Source organism: Kwoniella dejecticola, chromosome 10 (assembly GCF_000512565.2).
Source record: "Kwoniella dejecticola CBS 10117 chromosome 10, complete sequence".
In the NCBI taxonomy this organism is placed as follows: Eukaryota; Fungi; Basidiomycota; class Tremellomycetes; order Tremellales; family Cryptococcaceae; genus Kwoniella; species Kwoniella dejecticola.
Genome location: NC_089310.1, coordinates 81,982 through 98,119, shown reverse-complemented (window position 1 = coordinate 98,119; position 16,138 = coordinate 81,982). Strand labels below are relative to the sequence as shown.

Here is a 16,138-nt window from a genome sequence, read left to right as displayed (position 1 = left end):
GCTGACCAAATGGATAAATGAAGAAAGCAGACGAATGGAAAGAGCAGGAAAAGGAAAAGAAGTGAGATTGAGCTAATGAGTGTTAATTAATCTTATATCATGTATGGGATATGGTATGACGATGGATGAGCGAATCAACTGGAAAGGGGATCAAATGGGTGAGTGTACGGGGATGGGTAGAGAATGGATTGTGCGTGGATCGGGTATGTTGTGTATATTTGATGATGCCAAGGGATGAGCGTGTGTATATATATACACTAGATGAGTCAACTGAGATAACAAGTAGAAGAAGGTAAAAAGATAAAGGACCCCCTTGATGTACGAGATATTAAACGAATGTCAATGTCAATCAAAATGGCAAAGATCACCGAACCCGATAATGATAATCGTTAGATGAAATCAAATGAGATCAAATCAAATCATCCTATCAACAAGCATACGAAGCGATCAGCTAGCTAGCCGAGAAATGCATACTTGCATACTCGTATGAGAAAAGTAACAAGTATGCCGTTATCCCCACAATCCCATACTCGGATTCCCATCATTCGGCATGAGATGCTATTTTGGTGGTCTCGTCGATCAGCGTGGACGTGATTGTGGAGGTGACATTAACAGATCGAAAGCATACCTCATAAACCTCATGTTACCTGACTTCGTTCCTGGATTCCTGAGTGACCGGCATCCCATTTAGCCACAAGGCAAATTCCGCTGTTCAGCCACGTGGGTCATCATTTCAGTGGGACGCAAGCGTCAGCGATGACACCAAGACGCGATTGACAAGTTCAAATCCATGTCGAATGAGCATTCAACTACGCTACATCCATATCGATCTACAGACATCAAGTGCAAGTCCAAGTCAACATAGCCAAGATGCCTGTAGCTTCAGTCACCACCAGTGCAGGTGAGGTAGTTCAAGTCAACCAACTTTGTGTCTCAAAAGCTGACATGATTGGTGTTACAACAGTGGGATCATTGACTCTGCTCGAAGATGAAGATAGAGATATCCGAGTGCACGCATTGAACCATCTCTTGGCCATCGTAGGGCAGTTCTGGGCAGAGATGTCTGAGAAGCTATCATATCTGTAAGTGTAATTATGCCTTTCACGTATTCAGCTCAGCTTGACTAACTCGAGGATTCATCGAACGAACAGGGAATTACTCGCCGATCCAATGTCCAAGGAATTACCACAAGAATCTCGACCACAAGCAGCACTATTGATATCCAAGATATACTATTACATGGGATATCTGGAAGAGGCCGTCGAGTTTGCTTTGAGGGCTGGAGCGAGTTTCGAGAAGGAGAAGGAGGGCGAGTTTAGGGAAACTATCATATGTGAGTCTGGTACGAACCTCCACAAGCTCTCGTAGAAGATACTTCGAACTTTGAGTCAAGTGTCCCATCGTATTCGCAACTGATACGAGGCAATAGCTGACCAAATTCGTCATGTTAGCCGGCTGCCTCGATCGAGCAATCGACCAGACCTCCCGAGATGAGAGGATAGATCCAGCTTTGAGCAATATAGTAGATGGCGTGTTGAGGAGCACATCGGGTGAAAATGGAAAATTGGTGAGTCATTTGAATTTCCCGAGGACTTTGTCATGGCACCATTCCCTCGTGCACCGCAGTTGTTGCTGACGGCGTCCATAGGCAATGGGTCTGGCTCTGTCTCTTCGACGATTAGATCTAGTAGAGATGATATACTTGACATCAAGAGCATCTTCCCAACCATCCACCTCAACTCAAGGCTCTTCCAGACCCACCCACGATGAGAGTCTGCTCAGATATGTGTTGTCGGAAGTCGTCAGTGGAGCTAGTGGTAACGAGTCCTGGTCGGGCGAGTTCCGACATAATGTGAGTGTTACCCTTTCCTCGACTTTGCACTAGTGGTATCGTCGCTTCGCGTAAGTTGCATCACCTGATCTCTTGCTGATCATCATCGCTCTAACAGCTTTTCAACCTCCTTCTCCGATTATTCCACTTCAATCCCAATCCAGACTGGAACTCCATAACCACCATCTGGGCCCAAAACTTCGACACCCTCGCATGCGGAGAAGCGCTCGTCAAGCTGATCAACGAAGGGAATCACCTCGACGCCTACCAAATAGCCTTTGATCTCAGCGAGGTAGCTTCGCAGGCTTTCATAGATGGTGTCAGGGCAAAACTGACCGAGAAAGGTCTGGCTCCGCCAGAAGAGAATCGCGTAAGTCCGCTCTCACGCCCTAGCCCATCAGATCGGGGATTGAGCTGTAATATTGTGCACGCACAGGATGAAAGCGATCCAAAGGTCATCCTAGAGAACATACTCATGGGTGTCACCTCCGCCGAACTCTTTCTTAACTTCTTGAACAAGAACAACAAGACGGATATGTCTATACTCAAGGTCACAAAGGTGTGTCAGCTGCTTCATCACAAAGGTGGGAATACAGCTGATCTGGATAACGCCCCTCAGGATACACTCGAAGACCGATACTCCATTTACCATTCCGCCATCACATTCACAAATGCCTTCGCCCATTGCGGTACAACTTCCGATAAATTCCTCAGGGAGAACCTGGACTGGTTAGGCAGAGCTTCCAACTGGGCCAAATTCTCTACGACGGCCGCGCTGGGTCTGATACATAAGGGATCATGGGTGAATGGAGTCAAAGTCGTCAAGCCGTACCTTCCCGGAGGTAGATCGCCCAATAAGTACAGCGAAGGCGGTGCCCTCTTTGCGCTTGGTCTGATTTACAATGGTCGGAAAGAGTTCTCGGAAGTCGAGCTGAAGCAAGGTCTGGGGGAGAACATGGATCCCGTCATTCAGCATGGTGCTGCTTTAGGTCTGGGAGTCAGTGCGATTGCGACTGCGGATGAAGGTGAATAGAGCGCGTCTCTTCTGCATAGACAGTCAGGCCTGAGATCGAAGCTCACCGAGAACAACTCGCAGACATATACGACCAGATCCGAACGGTCCTGTTTACCGACAATGCCACAGCAGGAGAAGCAGCAGGATATGCTATGGGACTGGTGATGCTCGGTACAGCATCTGAGAAAGCCTTAGACGAGATGTTATCGTATGCTAGGGAGACTCAACATGAGAAGATCATCAGGAGTTTGGCAATGGGTGTCGCGTTCGTCATGTATGCCCAGAGGGAAAGAGCGGATGGTGTGATACGTATCTTGACCGAGGAAAAGGTGAGCCTGTCCCGCTCACAGCCGTGTCTCCTCAGCCAAGCTAATTTGGGGGTTGATTGTTGAAGGATGCTATCCTTCGATACGGTGGAATGTTCACTATCGCCCTGGCTTACGCCGGCACAGGCAACAACAGAGCAGTCAAGAAATTGTTGCACGTCGCTGTGTCAGATGTGAACGACGATGTTCGACGCGCTGCAGTAACCGCTCTCGGTTTTGTCCTCTTCAGAAATCATACTCAAGTGCCCAGGGTCGTTCAATTACTTGCTGAGAGTTACAATCCTCACGTGAGACACGGTGCTACTCTTGCTTTGGGTATCTCTTGTGCTGGTACGGGGTTGGAGGTTAGTCACGACGCATCATCTTATCAGAAATTGGTGATCCGGTTGAGCTGATGTGAACCTATCTTACACCATAGACCGCCGTCGAATTGCTTGAACCGATGACGAAAGATCCAGTGGACTTCGTCCGACAAGGAGCATACATCTCCCTCGCCATGATCCTCATTCAACAATCCGAAGCCTCATCTCCCAAATCAGCTTCCATTCGAGAATTGTTCCAGAAAGTAGTCGGGGACAAACACGAAGATCCGATGGCTCGATTCGGTGCCTCGCTGGCACAAGGAATCATCGATGCGGGAGGTCGAAACTGTACACTGAACCTGTCGACTCGAGCCGGAACACTCAACATGAACACGATTGTTGGATTGACCCTCTTCGTTCAATTCTGGTACTGGTTCCCTCTTGCTCATGGTCTCGGTCTTGCCTTCTCGCCTACTGCTCTGATAGCCGTGGATGAGAAGTTGAAATTACCCAAGATCGACATCACTTGTAATGCCAGACAATCCTTGTTCGCGTACCAATCGAACGAGAAGAAGGTGGAGGAGAAGAAGAAGGATAAAGCTAAGACTGCTGTGTTATCGACAACTGCTAAAGCAAAAGCAAGGGATAGACAAAAGAAGGCGGAAGCTGGAGAAGCCATGGATACCGTGAGTCTTGCTCCCTTTCTGCCAGGTACCATCTTGTGATTTGTGATCATCCGCTAAGCCATTTGTCTATGTATGCAGGATGAGAAACCCGAAACCGCCACTGATGCCGCCGACAAGCCATCTACACCTGTCCCGACACCAGCGCAAAAGAAGAAACCCTCGGAACCAGCTTCCTTCACCATACCCAACATGTCCAGAGTCACTCCTGCCCAATTACAGTATATAGCTTTCCCCTCAGAAGGCAGGTATCAACCCATCAGACCATCGTATGAGAAGTCCAGTGGCGCGGGTGCGAACGGAGTGAACGCTAGTGGAAGTGTGGTATTGGTCAAAGATACGACACCTGAAGTGGAAGGACAGTATATCGAGCTGGATAAATCGCTATGGCCTGACCAGGAGGAAGAAGTGCCAGCGGCGGTGGCGGCGGCTGGTGCAGAACAACAACAACAAGCTGCTGTAGGGTCCTCAGCAGGAGGGGCAGGGCAAGAGGAGGACGAAGATGTTGAGCCGCCTCAGCCATTCGAGTATCCGTTTGAAGATTAGAAAGTAGAGGATTGAGAATTGAGATGGAGCCGCGCCTGACACAGTAGAGCAAAGTAGATAGCATATGTATGCAAAAGATACAAACACAGATGCAAGTGCGCGGCCGCAGAAGCAGAATCCTGAGCATCGTTCGTTAATACTCGTTTTATACCAAAAAGAAAGATAATCTTAACGTTCCGGTAAACTCCCTGCCACCCTGCAATTCACGCCATCGATCTTTGATAATCGCGTGGTCTTCTTGAAAAGAGAAAGAGCACATAACTTGCCATACATACTCAACATGTATTGACGACATCACACCCACAGGTGACGTGAGTCAATTTCCTTTCCCTTTCGAATCATGTTCAAATTCATTCGCCGTCTTTACTTTTTCGAATCCACGAACTCAGCTCAGTCCAAATCGTCTATCCTATACTCAAGTCTGCCGTCTGCCGTGCTCCAGGCATCGTCCTCACTGAACGCAATCATGGACCATATCAACACAGACTCAGATCCGTGTTCAGACTCGCCGCCGCCGCCGTCACCTTCCAATTCACCTTCGCCAGAGCCAGTCGAGACTGATTTCGACTATTTTGACTATCTATATCTCCACTTCCCGAAAGGGCTTTATACGGGCAGAACCGGTCTTCGCTACCTGACAGGGAAAGAGAGATTTCTGTACGTTCGATACCCCGACAAGTACGCGGATGATCTTTTACCAGAATATCAACGTGACTCCCAAACTTTGGACTCCACCCCAACTTTAGATCAGAATGCGGCGGCGGCATCGACTACTTCTCAGACTCAGACTCAGGAATCTTCGGCTATAGCAGATGACCAGCAGAAAACAAACGCTCGACCAGTACCGGCCGCGACAAAAATTGTATATCTTGAGCCATTGGCGGTGTGGGTGGACGAATTCATAATAACAGGTCGAACCCGGGATATCTTCAGAGGAGGCTTGGGTCTCAATAACGGTTCAGCTATCGAACATAAAGTGATAATCAAGATAATGAGGCCGAGCGAATTTCCGGATGAATTCCCTTCTGACCCCGAGGACCCTATGGCGGAGGATGAAGGGTACAACACGAAGGAGACGGCGGTCATCAATGCCCTTGATGAAGATAAGATTTATAGGGAATATCTGCAACCAAATGCCAGCCTACAAGAACTCAGGGTGGTTCCCAGATATTACGGATTGTTCGAGTATTGCGATGATGATCAAAGAGAGAACGAGATACCCTTCTTCTACATGATGTTACTCGAGGATGTAGGCAACGAAATTGAAGGAGCGAGAGGAGGTGGTTACCCCTGGGAGTGGAAGGACAAGTGCGTATATATTGCTATGTCTCACATCCACCGTGCGCCATACGCCATACGATACTCCATCGTTCCCCATGCACAGGAGAAGCTCTCACTGGTAACTTTGGGTCTGATGGTCTGATGGTGAAATGGATTAGGCTCTGCGTAAAATCGCTCTACAACCAACTGCATCAAGTAGGCAAAGTAGCGCATGGGGCGGTCGAAAGTCATCACATTGTTCGAAGCCACGATGGATCTCGACTGTCCCTCGTCGACTTTCAGCGTGCCAGCGTACTGCGCGACGGTAAGCCGAAGCGCAATAAGAGGCTGGTAGAGGAGGATTTGGGGAATCTGGGATATGTAATGATATGTGCGAAGGAGTGAGTCATCGTCTCGACTCTAGACGGAACAATCCCCTTCTTCATTTGCCCTTCTCATCATGAACAGCCTTGATGATTCGAGCTGACGCGATCACTGCAAACCCACAACTGGTACAATTGACAGTGAGAAAGGAGACGTTCGACTTTTGGGATGACCGAATCGACCATTGGCTGTAAATCGTGACAAGGTCTGTCCATAAATCGCTCCGTGTGCCGTGACTTAGAAGTTTCATTATAATGCCGGTTAGACTCGCTATACTGTACACGTCTGCATTCTCGCTAATTACGCTCATAGTGAATGCCTTGTTTTTATTGTGCCTTGACTGTCGCAAGCGTTCTTGACAGATGCAGCGTCGTATCACTGGTATCGATGTAAGTATGGATCCGAGACAATGCGTACATCATCAAGTAGTGTGTAATCGCACTTTGCTCTGTTGACGACTCGTACGGTACGACAACATTTCTCGCAATCATCATTTTTCTCTCCTTTCTTTCCATATTCACATGATAACGCACTTATACTCACGCCAAAAGCGTCTTGACAAAATCAGTATTCACAAACAGCTGCACTTCGCATAGACACACATCAGCGCACATCCATATTGGAGACCTAATTCCGATCCTTTCTTAGCTTTACAGACCCGAAGATGGACCACTCCGACTCCGACTCCTCCTCTTCGGATGGGGAAACAAGGCAAACAATCTTTCCACCTTCGCCGCCAAAGACCCCCTCCCCCTCACCCCCAGCTCCAGCTCCACGATCGCCTGAACCTGAGTCCGAGCCTGAGCCTGAACAACGCGAGACTGATTTCGATCAATTCGATTATCTATGGCTGCATTTCAACAAGGGAATACATACTGGACGGACCGATATGCGGCCTTTGACTGGCGAAGAGAGGTTCCTCTTTGTAAGATACACTGACAAATACAAACCTGACAACCTCGCCGAATCTGGGTCCAATGCGAAAAACGCAGATGTAACCTCAGAGTCGGCAAGGGACACAGACTTGATTGCCTGTGGAGACGTGCAACCCGGACATTCGAAGCCGCAAACGCAGTCAGAGGTCACGGGGCCAATAAGCTTCTTCGAACCGCTATCGATCTGGGTGAACGAATTCGTCACAACAGGACAAACATGGGACGTTCTCCGAGGGAGACTCGGTTTGAATGATGGGACCGCTATTGAAATTGACGTGATTGTCAAAATTATGAGACCCAGCGAATTCCCAGACGAGTTTCCACCTGATATTGAAGATCCAATGGGCGAAGATGACGGGTACAATACCACCGAGACTGCTATCGCCTACGCCTTGGACGATGATCGGATTTACAGAGAGCATTTACATCCCAACAAAGAGTTGCAGGGGCTGGGGATCGTGCCGAGGTATTATGGGTTATTTGAGTATTACGACTCCAACGATGATCAAGTGAAGGTGGAGGAGGTGGACGAGCATCCGAAGTTTTACATGATGGTTCTCGAAGGTGTAGGAAGGGAAATCGAGGACGCACGAGATGGTTGTTATCCCTGGGAATGGCAGGACAAGTGAGCATTATTTTCCTTTACACTCCAGTACAGTACAGTACGATACTGTACAGTATTCACTGCCCACTGCCCGTACACAAGAACTCGTTATTTGGTGGGGAAGGGAAATACGAGTAAAGCTGATGCGACCGTATCATTCGCGCTGGTCTGGTCTGCATCAAATTGATTCCGACATGGACAGACTCCGGATCGATGCGCTGTATGAGCAACTCCATCGAGTAGGTAAAATAGCCCACGGGAATGTACTGGGTCAACACGTACTCAAGAAGGAGATCAGGAAGATTCAAAGTTCCAGAAACAATGACGGTGATGATGGTGACGATGGCGGTGATGGGTGTGAATATCGCCTTTTCTTAGTGGATTTCCAGCGCGCCGAGGCACTGCGCGATAAACGACCGAAACGCAATAGGAGGTTGATAGAGGATGATCTGGGGAATTTGGAATACTTGATGATTCAAGCGAGGGAGTGAGTACAGTACAGTAGCGTACAGTACATTCAATTCCTCGCGCCCCTCAGAGACCAGACCAGACCAAAGTCGCTTTTTTCCTTTCTTCATATCCATGACTTCATTATCACTTGTTACCCTCATCATCATCATGATCATCATCATCAACGTCACTGATTTGCGCTAACGCCGTTGTCATATATGCGAATTGGGATGCTCGACAGTGAGAACGGCAAAAGGTTGTATCAGACCTGAACGACGGATGGATGGATTACGCTCGTAGGGGAGGGTGGGCTATCTTGTGAGATGATATGGTAGACTCCAATCTCAAACGTCCAATCTCCACAGATCGATTTATGATTTCGTTCAACAATCAGTAAATTAATCTGAGATCTAGTAGACACTGCGCGATGCTTTATTTCGTAGTCCATAGTCGACAGTCCTTTGACGTCAGAAAAAACATGTAAATAAGTCTGTCCGCATGAGCAATGGAATCGTAAACACGATATATTCAGCAATGTGAGGGGGTCAGCACGCATCGCGGTGAGGCATTCGAAGATTCTCTGACGAGCCTTAGTCATTCATAAGTCAATACTGCGCTTCTCAAAGCAGAGCGAACGGCACAATGGTTAGACATTCTGCTTTTCGGACTTGCGAAATGACCAAGACGCTTTCTTCGGCATTGATGGAACTGGAGTGTATGCCCTTCCCCCGACTCTTGCTCTCGTGCAATCACACCTTTCCGTATTCGTTCCCCTCTCCCTTCTCCCCGACCCGTTCCTCTTCCCCCGCCCGTACCCCTTCCCTCGGGACCCTTTTTTGCCTCCCCTCCCCTCCCCTGTCCCCTTCTGGTCACTTCGCAAAGCTGTTAGGCATGTGATCATGCATGCTGAGTGAGGTTCATTGCTATTTCGTCCTCCTCCCATCGTCTCATTGCTTCTTCACCCTGTCTTTGACTCTATCTGAGGCGTTCTTCACTTTACCTTGAGCATGAGTAGCTGCGCGAGTGAGGCCGCCCTATACCAAAATGAAAACGAGATCGCTCGGTCAGCAAGAAGCAAGGAGACAGATGATGTAGCACGGCGCAAGTTTCAGGCTAGATTGAAAGGATAGGAAAGGATAGGAGAGGAGCGTAGAAGGGTATCACTCACCTTACCTACCCATCCTCGACTCGCTAACCAATTAACGATCTTCGGCGTCCACGCTACCGTGAACCCCGCTCTTACCGGTAACAGTAGCGTCTTATGTATCGCGTAGGCTAATGCCAATTCCGCCCAGAAGGTCTTACTGAACCATTGAGCCTTCTCTTCTTTTGCATTTGAATTTGCTTCTTCCAATTCTTTGATTCGTTGATTCTCATCCTCTATACGTAGATTTTCCGCTTCTTCGTCGCCGTATCGCCTGACTCGGTAGAAATGGATCACACCGTCGAAAAGCGGCTTGATACGTTCCGCACCCAGTGCGTGGACGGCCAGGAAAGTGAGGGAGCAGTCGATGGTGGATAGGAAGGTGTATATACCCAGGGCATACCATCCGTATTTCTTGAACAAGATTTTGAGCCGTTGGGTGACGGACAGTTTCGGGTCGTGTTCTGGTAATTCCTCGGATTGATTGGAATCTGAGGAGTTCGAGGAAGTTGAAGAAGTGGACGACGTAGATGTTTGAGCGGGCGTAGCACGCCTTAGACTGGTAGAGGTGAATGAACGCAATGGAAAATTGGTTGAGACAGTGTGAGGATGGATTGTTCTGCGAGACAGTCTGAGCGTTGTGAGAGGCAAAGTAGTAGACCTCGATAGCGGTATACGAGGGGATAGAGCAGACTTCGAGGGGATTGTCGAACGAAGCATGGTATCCCGTGAGCTGGACGCGATGGTCGACCGTAAGAGCGGGATGGTGGCCATGGTAGGAAAGAGGGGTCGTTCGCTTACTTCCGAGCTTGACTGTGATGTGACCTATCCCCTGTATTTCTCTGTTGTCATTCGTCTTCGTTAAAGCAGTACAATTGCACCAAATACTCAACTAGTCACAAACGTTGTCATTTCGGCAACGAATGCTTTTGAAATTGTCGACTACCGATACCGCGTCAACCACGTGCATCACCGAGCTTGACTATCCTTCGCTTGTATTACATAATATTCTGATCACCTGTGCCTTTTGAATTCGTCGTGGCTCGTGTCATTCGGTGTTTCAGGGTTTTATTCCACTATGAAGGGGATGATCTACTGGCGTTTGTCTTGGCATTCACTCGAAAGTTCCATCGTCATCTCCATCATCAAGTACCGACATGAAATAATCATCAGTCAACATGGATGTTCAGCATTGGTGTGATAATGAAGAGGCGACTGATTTCATGGAATCATCGAAGGACAAAGTCAATAAAGAAGGGATCAAATGGAGGAGTAGGATGGATGGATGATTGTGATCCCGCTTTTTACCCCGTGCCAAGCTGAATTGAAATATGCCAAGACATGAAATGACTAAATAACCAAACAACCAGGTTCATGCGCCTCTCTCGTCTTACGCTGAATGGGGATCAATGGATCAATGCGACAAAGGGAATATCGCGTGTTTGCTCGTTGTTTAGGTGCTTGAGAATACGTTGTAAAAGGGGCGATGCGTTCTCTTGGCGGTCCACTACTTGGTGTGCTATGTGTGTTGGATCATGCCATATGATTGATGCGATCAACTGATCGTTGATCGTCTGTCTGTCTTTCTCTTTCAACTCTTTCTCTTTCACTCTTACTTTCCGCTTTTGTTTTCCATTCGTCAACGACTACATATAATCCTTTACGTCCACCTTACTCACCAACTCGTCTACTAGAATCGCTCTTCAATTACTACTACGTCCTTCCCGAGATAATCAGTTAGAATTCGACTTGCGATGCTCGCTTTACTCCCCTTGATCGCTTTATTACCTTCCCTCGCCTCGGCTCAAGTCACAGCTACCAACCCTAATGGAGTAACAAATCCTGACAAGCCAGAATTCTACCCGATCGGCTCATACGTCAACTCCACCTCCGACTCACGATTGATCACTTTGAACGGTGTGGATGATTTCTGTCTTTGGGGTCCTCCCGATCAATCTGGCGCGCCAGAGAACGAGATTGGTAACGTCGAGCCGATCGTGGTTGCCTACTGCACAAAGCCAAGAAATGGTGCTAGGTGAGTTCGGCCTCTTTCACCCTTTCGGATCTGTCTGCCTCCTACGTGCCGTATCTCGTCGTCCCCACTTTATAGTCCATCTGGTGGACTCTTCACCTTGTCTACCGATTCCTGAAGCAGCATCGTCCCAATTTGCCTCTGTCTTGCCTGATGGTCCTGTCTTCCCATCCTGGATCCCGTCGTTGCTTTACTTCACATGCCATACCTGGTCGGCAGTGCTGAGCCGGTTGTGAGGTGGCGAGGTCCTAGAAAACCTCAGGGCAGAGTGGAAGAGATCAAAGCGTATCAATTCTGGCCTTCACACCACAACCACCGATACTTTCAAGGAAACGTGATGGTTGAGCTGACCATACCTCCTCTGACAGATTGATACCCGATGGTGCTATCACTGCCGCTCACGTGAGTGACAACAGCCGTTTCATCACCCCTCCTCGCTCTGACTGACGGTCGGCTCTGCTCTTGATACTGTGCACTGACAATGGTCATTCCGTTCTCCAGTTCATCAAAACCCCTCTTTACGTCCAAATTCACGGTTTCTGGGATGGTACCAAGGTCGGAATTGTGAGTGCAGACATAGCATCATCGTGAATAAGCTCCTGGTGGGCTCCCGCACTGACCTCCATACTCTCGCAGGTTGCCGGTGATGCTGGTGGTGAACTCGATCCACACGGTGCTGAGAACCTCGGTAACCCTATCGGTGGTAACGTGACCTCCAATGTTGGTGGAACCGATGTCTTCTACGAGGAATGGATGTCCTTCGTGAGTGCTGCAAATCTCAGGGCTCCACGGTCTGTCTCCAAGCTGACATTGCTATTTGCGTCCACGCAGATCTCCTACGACCAATTCTGTCTCCGAGTCTGTACCGCCGAGACTGGCAACGTCACTGCCGCTCTTCAATGTGAGCACGAGCTCGATATCATGGGCTGTCAATTCGTCATGGCCATCGAGTGAGTCGCTAGTCACCGCATGAATGCTAATGATTGAGCTCAAACGTCCGAAGCGAATTTGACTGATCCTCCTTTCTGTAACGCAGGGACTTCTATCAAGGCAACAACTCTTTCACTTCGTGTGAAGGTGAACCAGCCGCTCCTCCCGGTCTTTACCCTCAACCAGGTGGTGGATACTCCACCTTCAGACAACGATACACCGGTACATACTCCAACGAGGGTGGTGTAGGATACTTCACTGTCGGTCAAACCGTTACCCCATCTTCCGTTGCCTTGTAAGTTTTATACTCCCACATATTCACCTCGTCGTGTACTTGCACTGTTCACACAAGCTAATTTGACTTTGGTCGTAGCTACCCCGCCACTTCCAACTGTCAAACCTACTCCACCATCTCTAACGGTATCAACACCGGTGACTGGGCCGTCACCGCCACCCCATCGATTCTCGCTGCCGGTTCCACTCAAGCCGTTTCAGTCGGCTCCACTTCCCAATCTAGACCTTCCGGAGTCTCTGCAGCAGCCTCCACCTCAGGAGCTTCCTCTGGATCAGCTTCCGCCTCCGCCAGTCGATCAGGTTCCGGGTCACCCGCTTCTTCCGGTGGTGCTTCCGCTTCCGCTTCCAACTCTGCTGCCGGCGCCAACTCCGGTGCCAGAGCTACCGTTGGTGGATCATCTAACTTCATCGTCGGTGCTGGTGCCGCTGTTGTCGGTATGCTCGTTGGTGCTGTAGCGCTCTTATAAGCTATGTCATCATTTTAAAAGGTCGAATATCAAAGAGAAAGAAGGTATCGGCGAAGGGAGATGGGATTAAAGAACGGAGAAACATCAGTCTCACCCCAATTCGCGCTCTTACGACGGATTAACGCATAGTAATTTTACGCTCATCAGACTTTCTCAGCCACTTAATGGACTTTTTCTTTCTGCTTGTTTAGTCATTCAGTCATTGACAGCCATACACTCTCATTTACTCATATGTTTTGATAGTACCCTCCATCCTCTTGATTGCTACGATCAGTATCATGATGAGATGTTACGTCCCGTGCATATTGCAGAAAGCAGCAGCTGTCGCGAGAAGCTTGATCAAGTGAAGGATGTTGCATTATAAAGGCATATAATTATACTTTAGCACGATATTTTGATTCAACGGTTCAAGCACAAAGCATAACGAATACAAAACAAACGAAAGACCAGACGAGAAAGCATAATCAATACAGGACGAGGTCCAATTTGGACATAAAGATTTTGAAGTATGGAAGAACAGTATTTTTCAAGACAGCTAAACAACTGAAGAATCTTTCGCTTCCACTTGCACTTTCGACGACACTTGCGCTAATGAGACGAATTGGACGAATGGGAATTACTACTTCCCAGCGAACTGCCTTCCGATACGCACACCTGTGGGAGGGGGAAGGAGGAACAATCAACATCAGTACGACTCTTGATATTTGAGAGGTGGAGAAATGAAAAGGCTTTTGGGAGAGGAGATTGCAAACTTACAATGGGGAATGCACCCTGTTTACCAACTTTACTTCCTTCTTCTGTACCGTTCCCGTTGGTCGAAATCACCTCGGCCGTTCCCCAGGCGTCATCGAACAGCCTGACCACTCTCAACTTCATTCCGGGTCTGAGATCCAGCTCGTCCGGTAGGGTGGCAGTGTACGGCCACAGAACGGAAACTTCCATTCCTGGTTCTATCCAAATATCGCCTAATTGATTCTCATCTTTGACTCGGGGTAAGATAGTTCCTACACTATTCCTATTTCCCGCTCCCCCTCCTCCCATACCTGCACCTGCAGCTGCAGCTGCTGCGGTTAGGGGTAAACCTTCAGACGATTTCAGATTATAGCCCGTATGTGTTGAAGGCGAATAGAAGGTATCTCCTCCCATGGTCGGCGTAGAATTGTTATTGGGTCCACCCATGAAATTGGATTGGCTGAGACTGTTTGAATTGCGAGACAAGAGGCCTTTCTCAGAATTGTTCCTTGATTGACCGCTTGTTTTCCCGCCGTTAGTGCCGTGGCCAGGAGACAGGAAGCCGAAGATACCCCCTGAGGGATTGGCCGTTGAGTTGGGGCGCGCTTGGGAGGCGGCAAAGGACGAGACGGAGTCGCGTTGGTTGTTTCGATTGGATCGTTTGCGTCGGATGCAGAACAGAAGTAGAAGCAACAATAGCAGTAGCTGATCGGGTAGTAGTATCGAATTAGTATGGTGTAGGATCGCAGCAGATTACGTGAGTCACCATGACATGACATGATAGGACATATGACATGACATGATCAAGAGACTCACCAACAATCCGCCCAAAACTGATCCGACAATAACACCTGCCAATCGCCCTCCTCTGAGCTTACTCGTTGATCCGGCAGTATCGTTCGCCGTGGTTCCAGTGGGTGCGCCGGTGTTGATAGCTGAGTTGGTCGAGGTGATACTTTGCGTAGGACCGGTGACGGTATTACTAGGTATCGAGGTGGTCGTACCGTTCACTCTGACGGGTAATGTGAATCCGCACACCGTCATATCCGTGGAGCCTGTACGTGGCGTGACGCAGGTCCAGCGTCAGCTTATTACATTGAGAGTGCGAGGTACGAGAGCGGGCAGTGACAGCTGGTGAAGGAAGAATGCTTGATGCTGAATCGTGAAAGCCCACCCACTCACCAGAATAACAACAATCGTCGGGCGTATCACCTTTACAGAACTCGCATAACTGCGCCGTCGAAGTACCGTATCCGCAATTGCCTTCATTATCTTCACCCCTAACGCAAGTCGCCGTGTCGTTGGTAGAATACGTAGTCCAGTTGGTACAATCCACGAAATCTTTCGTGAGTGTCGCTTCCCTCGTTCCAGCGGTCAAGTCTGTCCCAGGACAATATTCGGTAGAATTGACGATAGCGGTTTCGGAAGCGGAGAATTGGAGGCATGTTTGTTGGCATACCATCTTCATCGATGTTGCCGCTGTTGTTCCGTCTATCAATTGCAAATGCACATCAGAAACTGTTAGCTTTCTTCCATACCTTGTCATGTTCCAGACTGTCAAAACATTCTCGCGAGGGCCGAAGGATCGAATGAAAGTGAAACGAAACGAAGTCAAGTCAAGTCAATCAGACCAAATGACACCCACTGTTCAAAGCCGTACATCCCAAACTCCACTTCTCATTCACCCACTGACTGCAGAGCACCGTCTTCTCCCATCGGATCGTCGCCTCGCTCGCATTGGAACAGCCCAACTCCTGCGATCTGAACTTCGTGTTGGTGTATTGATAAGGGTTGGAGAAGTATGCCAGGGCGGCAGAATCGAAGGAGGCGACGCTGTTGACGTTGGCGAAGAACGGGTAGGCGAGCGAGAGGTTTGATGGATTGATCCAAGCGTATTGATCTATATTACAATCGAATTTAGAGTGTGGGAGGATGCTGGTCAGTATTGTGCAAAACCAATCGATGTCTCATCCAAATGATCCTCACAGAAGAGGGTCAGAGTGGGATGAGGGACAGAAGTAGAATGATCCCCACTCACACGCAGGACAGACCAGACTTCCTAATAATCGCAAACAATCCCCTTGTAGCTGTTGCCCGTCTACCCCTTGTACCAGCGTCATGATCGCCCCGAAGAGCACAATGACTCTCGGTGAGAACATCTTGGAACGGTTCCTGATTGACGCGGAAGAATCGATGATTGGTG

At 48.8% G+C, this 16,138-nt stretch overlaps 6 protein-coding genes across 6 annotated transcripts; 4 read left to right on the top strand and 2 right to left on the bottom strand.

Annotated features, from left to right (window-relative positions):
* Window positions 1-870: 870 nt before the first annotated feature.
* I303_107588 (uncharacterized protein) lies at window positions 871-4,703 on the top strand (the record flags this gene model as incomplete). The annotated part of the gene is made up of 12 exons (XM_018410862.1): window positions 871-901; window positions 965-1,082; window positions 1,152-1,333; window positions 1,452-1,567; window positions 1,649-1,852; window positions 1,950-2,201; window positions 2,268-2,390; window positions 2,451-2,856; window positions 2,928-3,175; window positions 3,241-3,516; window positions 3,591-4,160; window positions 4,239-4,703. The coding sequence occupies 12 exons, from the start codon at window positions 871-873 to the stop codon at window positions 4,701-4,703; spliced, it is 2,991 nt and encodes a 996-aa protein (XP_018259530.1).
* Window positions 4,704-5,169: 466 nt separating this feature from the next.
* Window positions 5,170-6,126, top strand: I303_107587 (uncharacterized protein; the record flags this gene model as incomplete). The annotated part of the gene is made up of 1 exon (XM_018410861.1): window positions 5,170-6,126. One exon carries the CDS (start codon window positions 5,170-5,172, stop codon window positions 6,124-6,126), a length of 957 nt encoding a protein of 318 aa, XP_018259529.1.
* An 885-nt stretch (window positions 6,127-7,011) lies between these two features.
* I303_107586 (uncharacterized protein) lies at window positions 7,012-8,377 on the top strand (the record flags this gene model as incomplete). The annotated part of the gene is made up of 2 exons (XM_018410860.1): window positions 7,012-7,907; window positions 8,089-8,377. 2 exons carry the CDS (start codon window positions 7,012-7,014, stop codon window positions 8,375-8,377), a joined length of 1,185 nt encoding a protein of 394 aa, XP_018259528.1.
* A 906-nt stretch (window positions 8,378-9,283) lies between these two features.
* I303_107585 (uncharacterized protein) lies at window positions 9,284-10,254 on the bottom strand (the record flags this gene model as incomplete). The annotated part of the gene is made up of 2 exons (XM_018410859.1): window positions 9,284-9,370; window positions 9,505-10,254. 2 exons carry the CDS (start codon window positions 10,252-10,254, stop codon window positions 9,284-9,286), a joined length of 837 nt encoding a protein of 278 aa, XP_018259527.1.
* A 980-nt stretch (window positions 10,255-11,234) lies between these two features.
* I303_107584 (uncharacterized protein) lies at window positions 11,235-13,203 on the top strand (the record flags this gene model as incomplete). The annotated part of the gene is made up of 7 exons (XM_018410858.1): window positions 11,235-11,515; window positions 11,881-11,914; window positions 12,014-12,076; window positions 12,149-12,274; window positions 12,344-12,462; window positions 12,549-12,737; window positions 12,816-13,203. The coding sequence occupies 7 exons, from the start codon at window positions 11,235-11,237 to the stop codon at window positions 13,201-13,203; spliced, it is 1,200 nt and encodes a 399-aa protein (XP_018259526.1).
* Window positions 13,204-13,791: 588 nt separating this feature from the next.
* I303_107583 (uncharacterized protein) lies at window positions 13,792-16,094 on the bottom strand (the record flags this gene model as incomplete). Its single annotated transcript, XM_018410857.1, has 6 exons — window positions 13,792-13,857; window positions 13,960-14,640; window positions 14,752-14,990; window positions 15,118-15,426; window positions 15,581-15,835; window positions 15,974-16,094. The coding sequence occupies 6 exons, from the start codon at window positions 16,092-16,094 to the stop codon at window positions 13,792-13,794; spliced, it is 1,671 nt and encodes a 556-aa protein (XP_018259525.1).
* Between the last annotated feature and the right edge of the window lie 44 nt (window positions 16,095-16,138).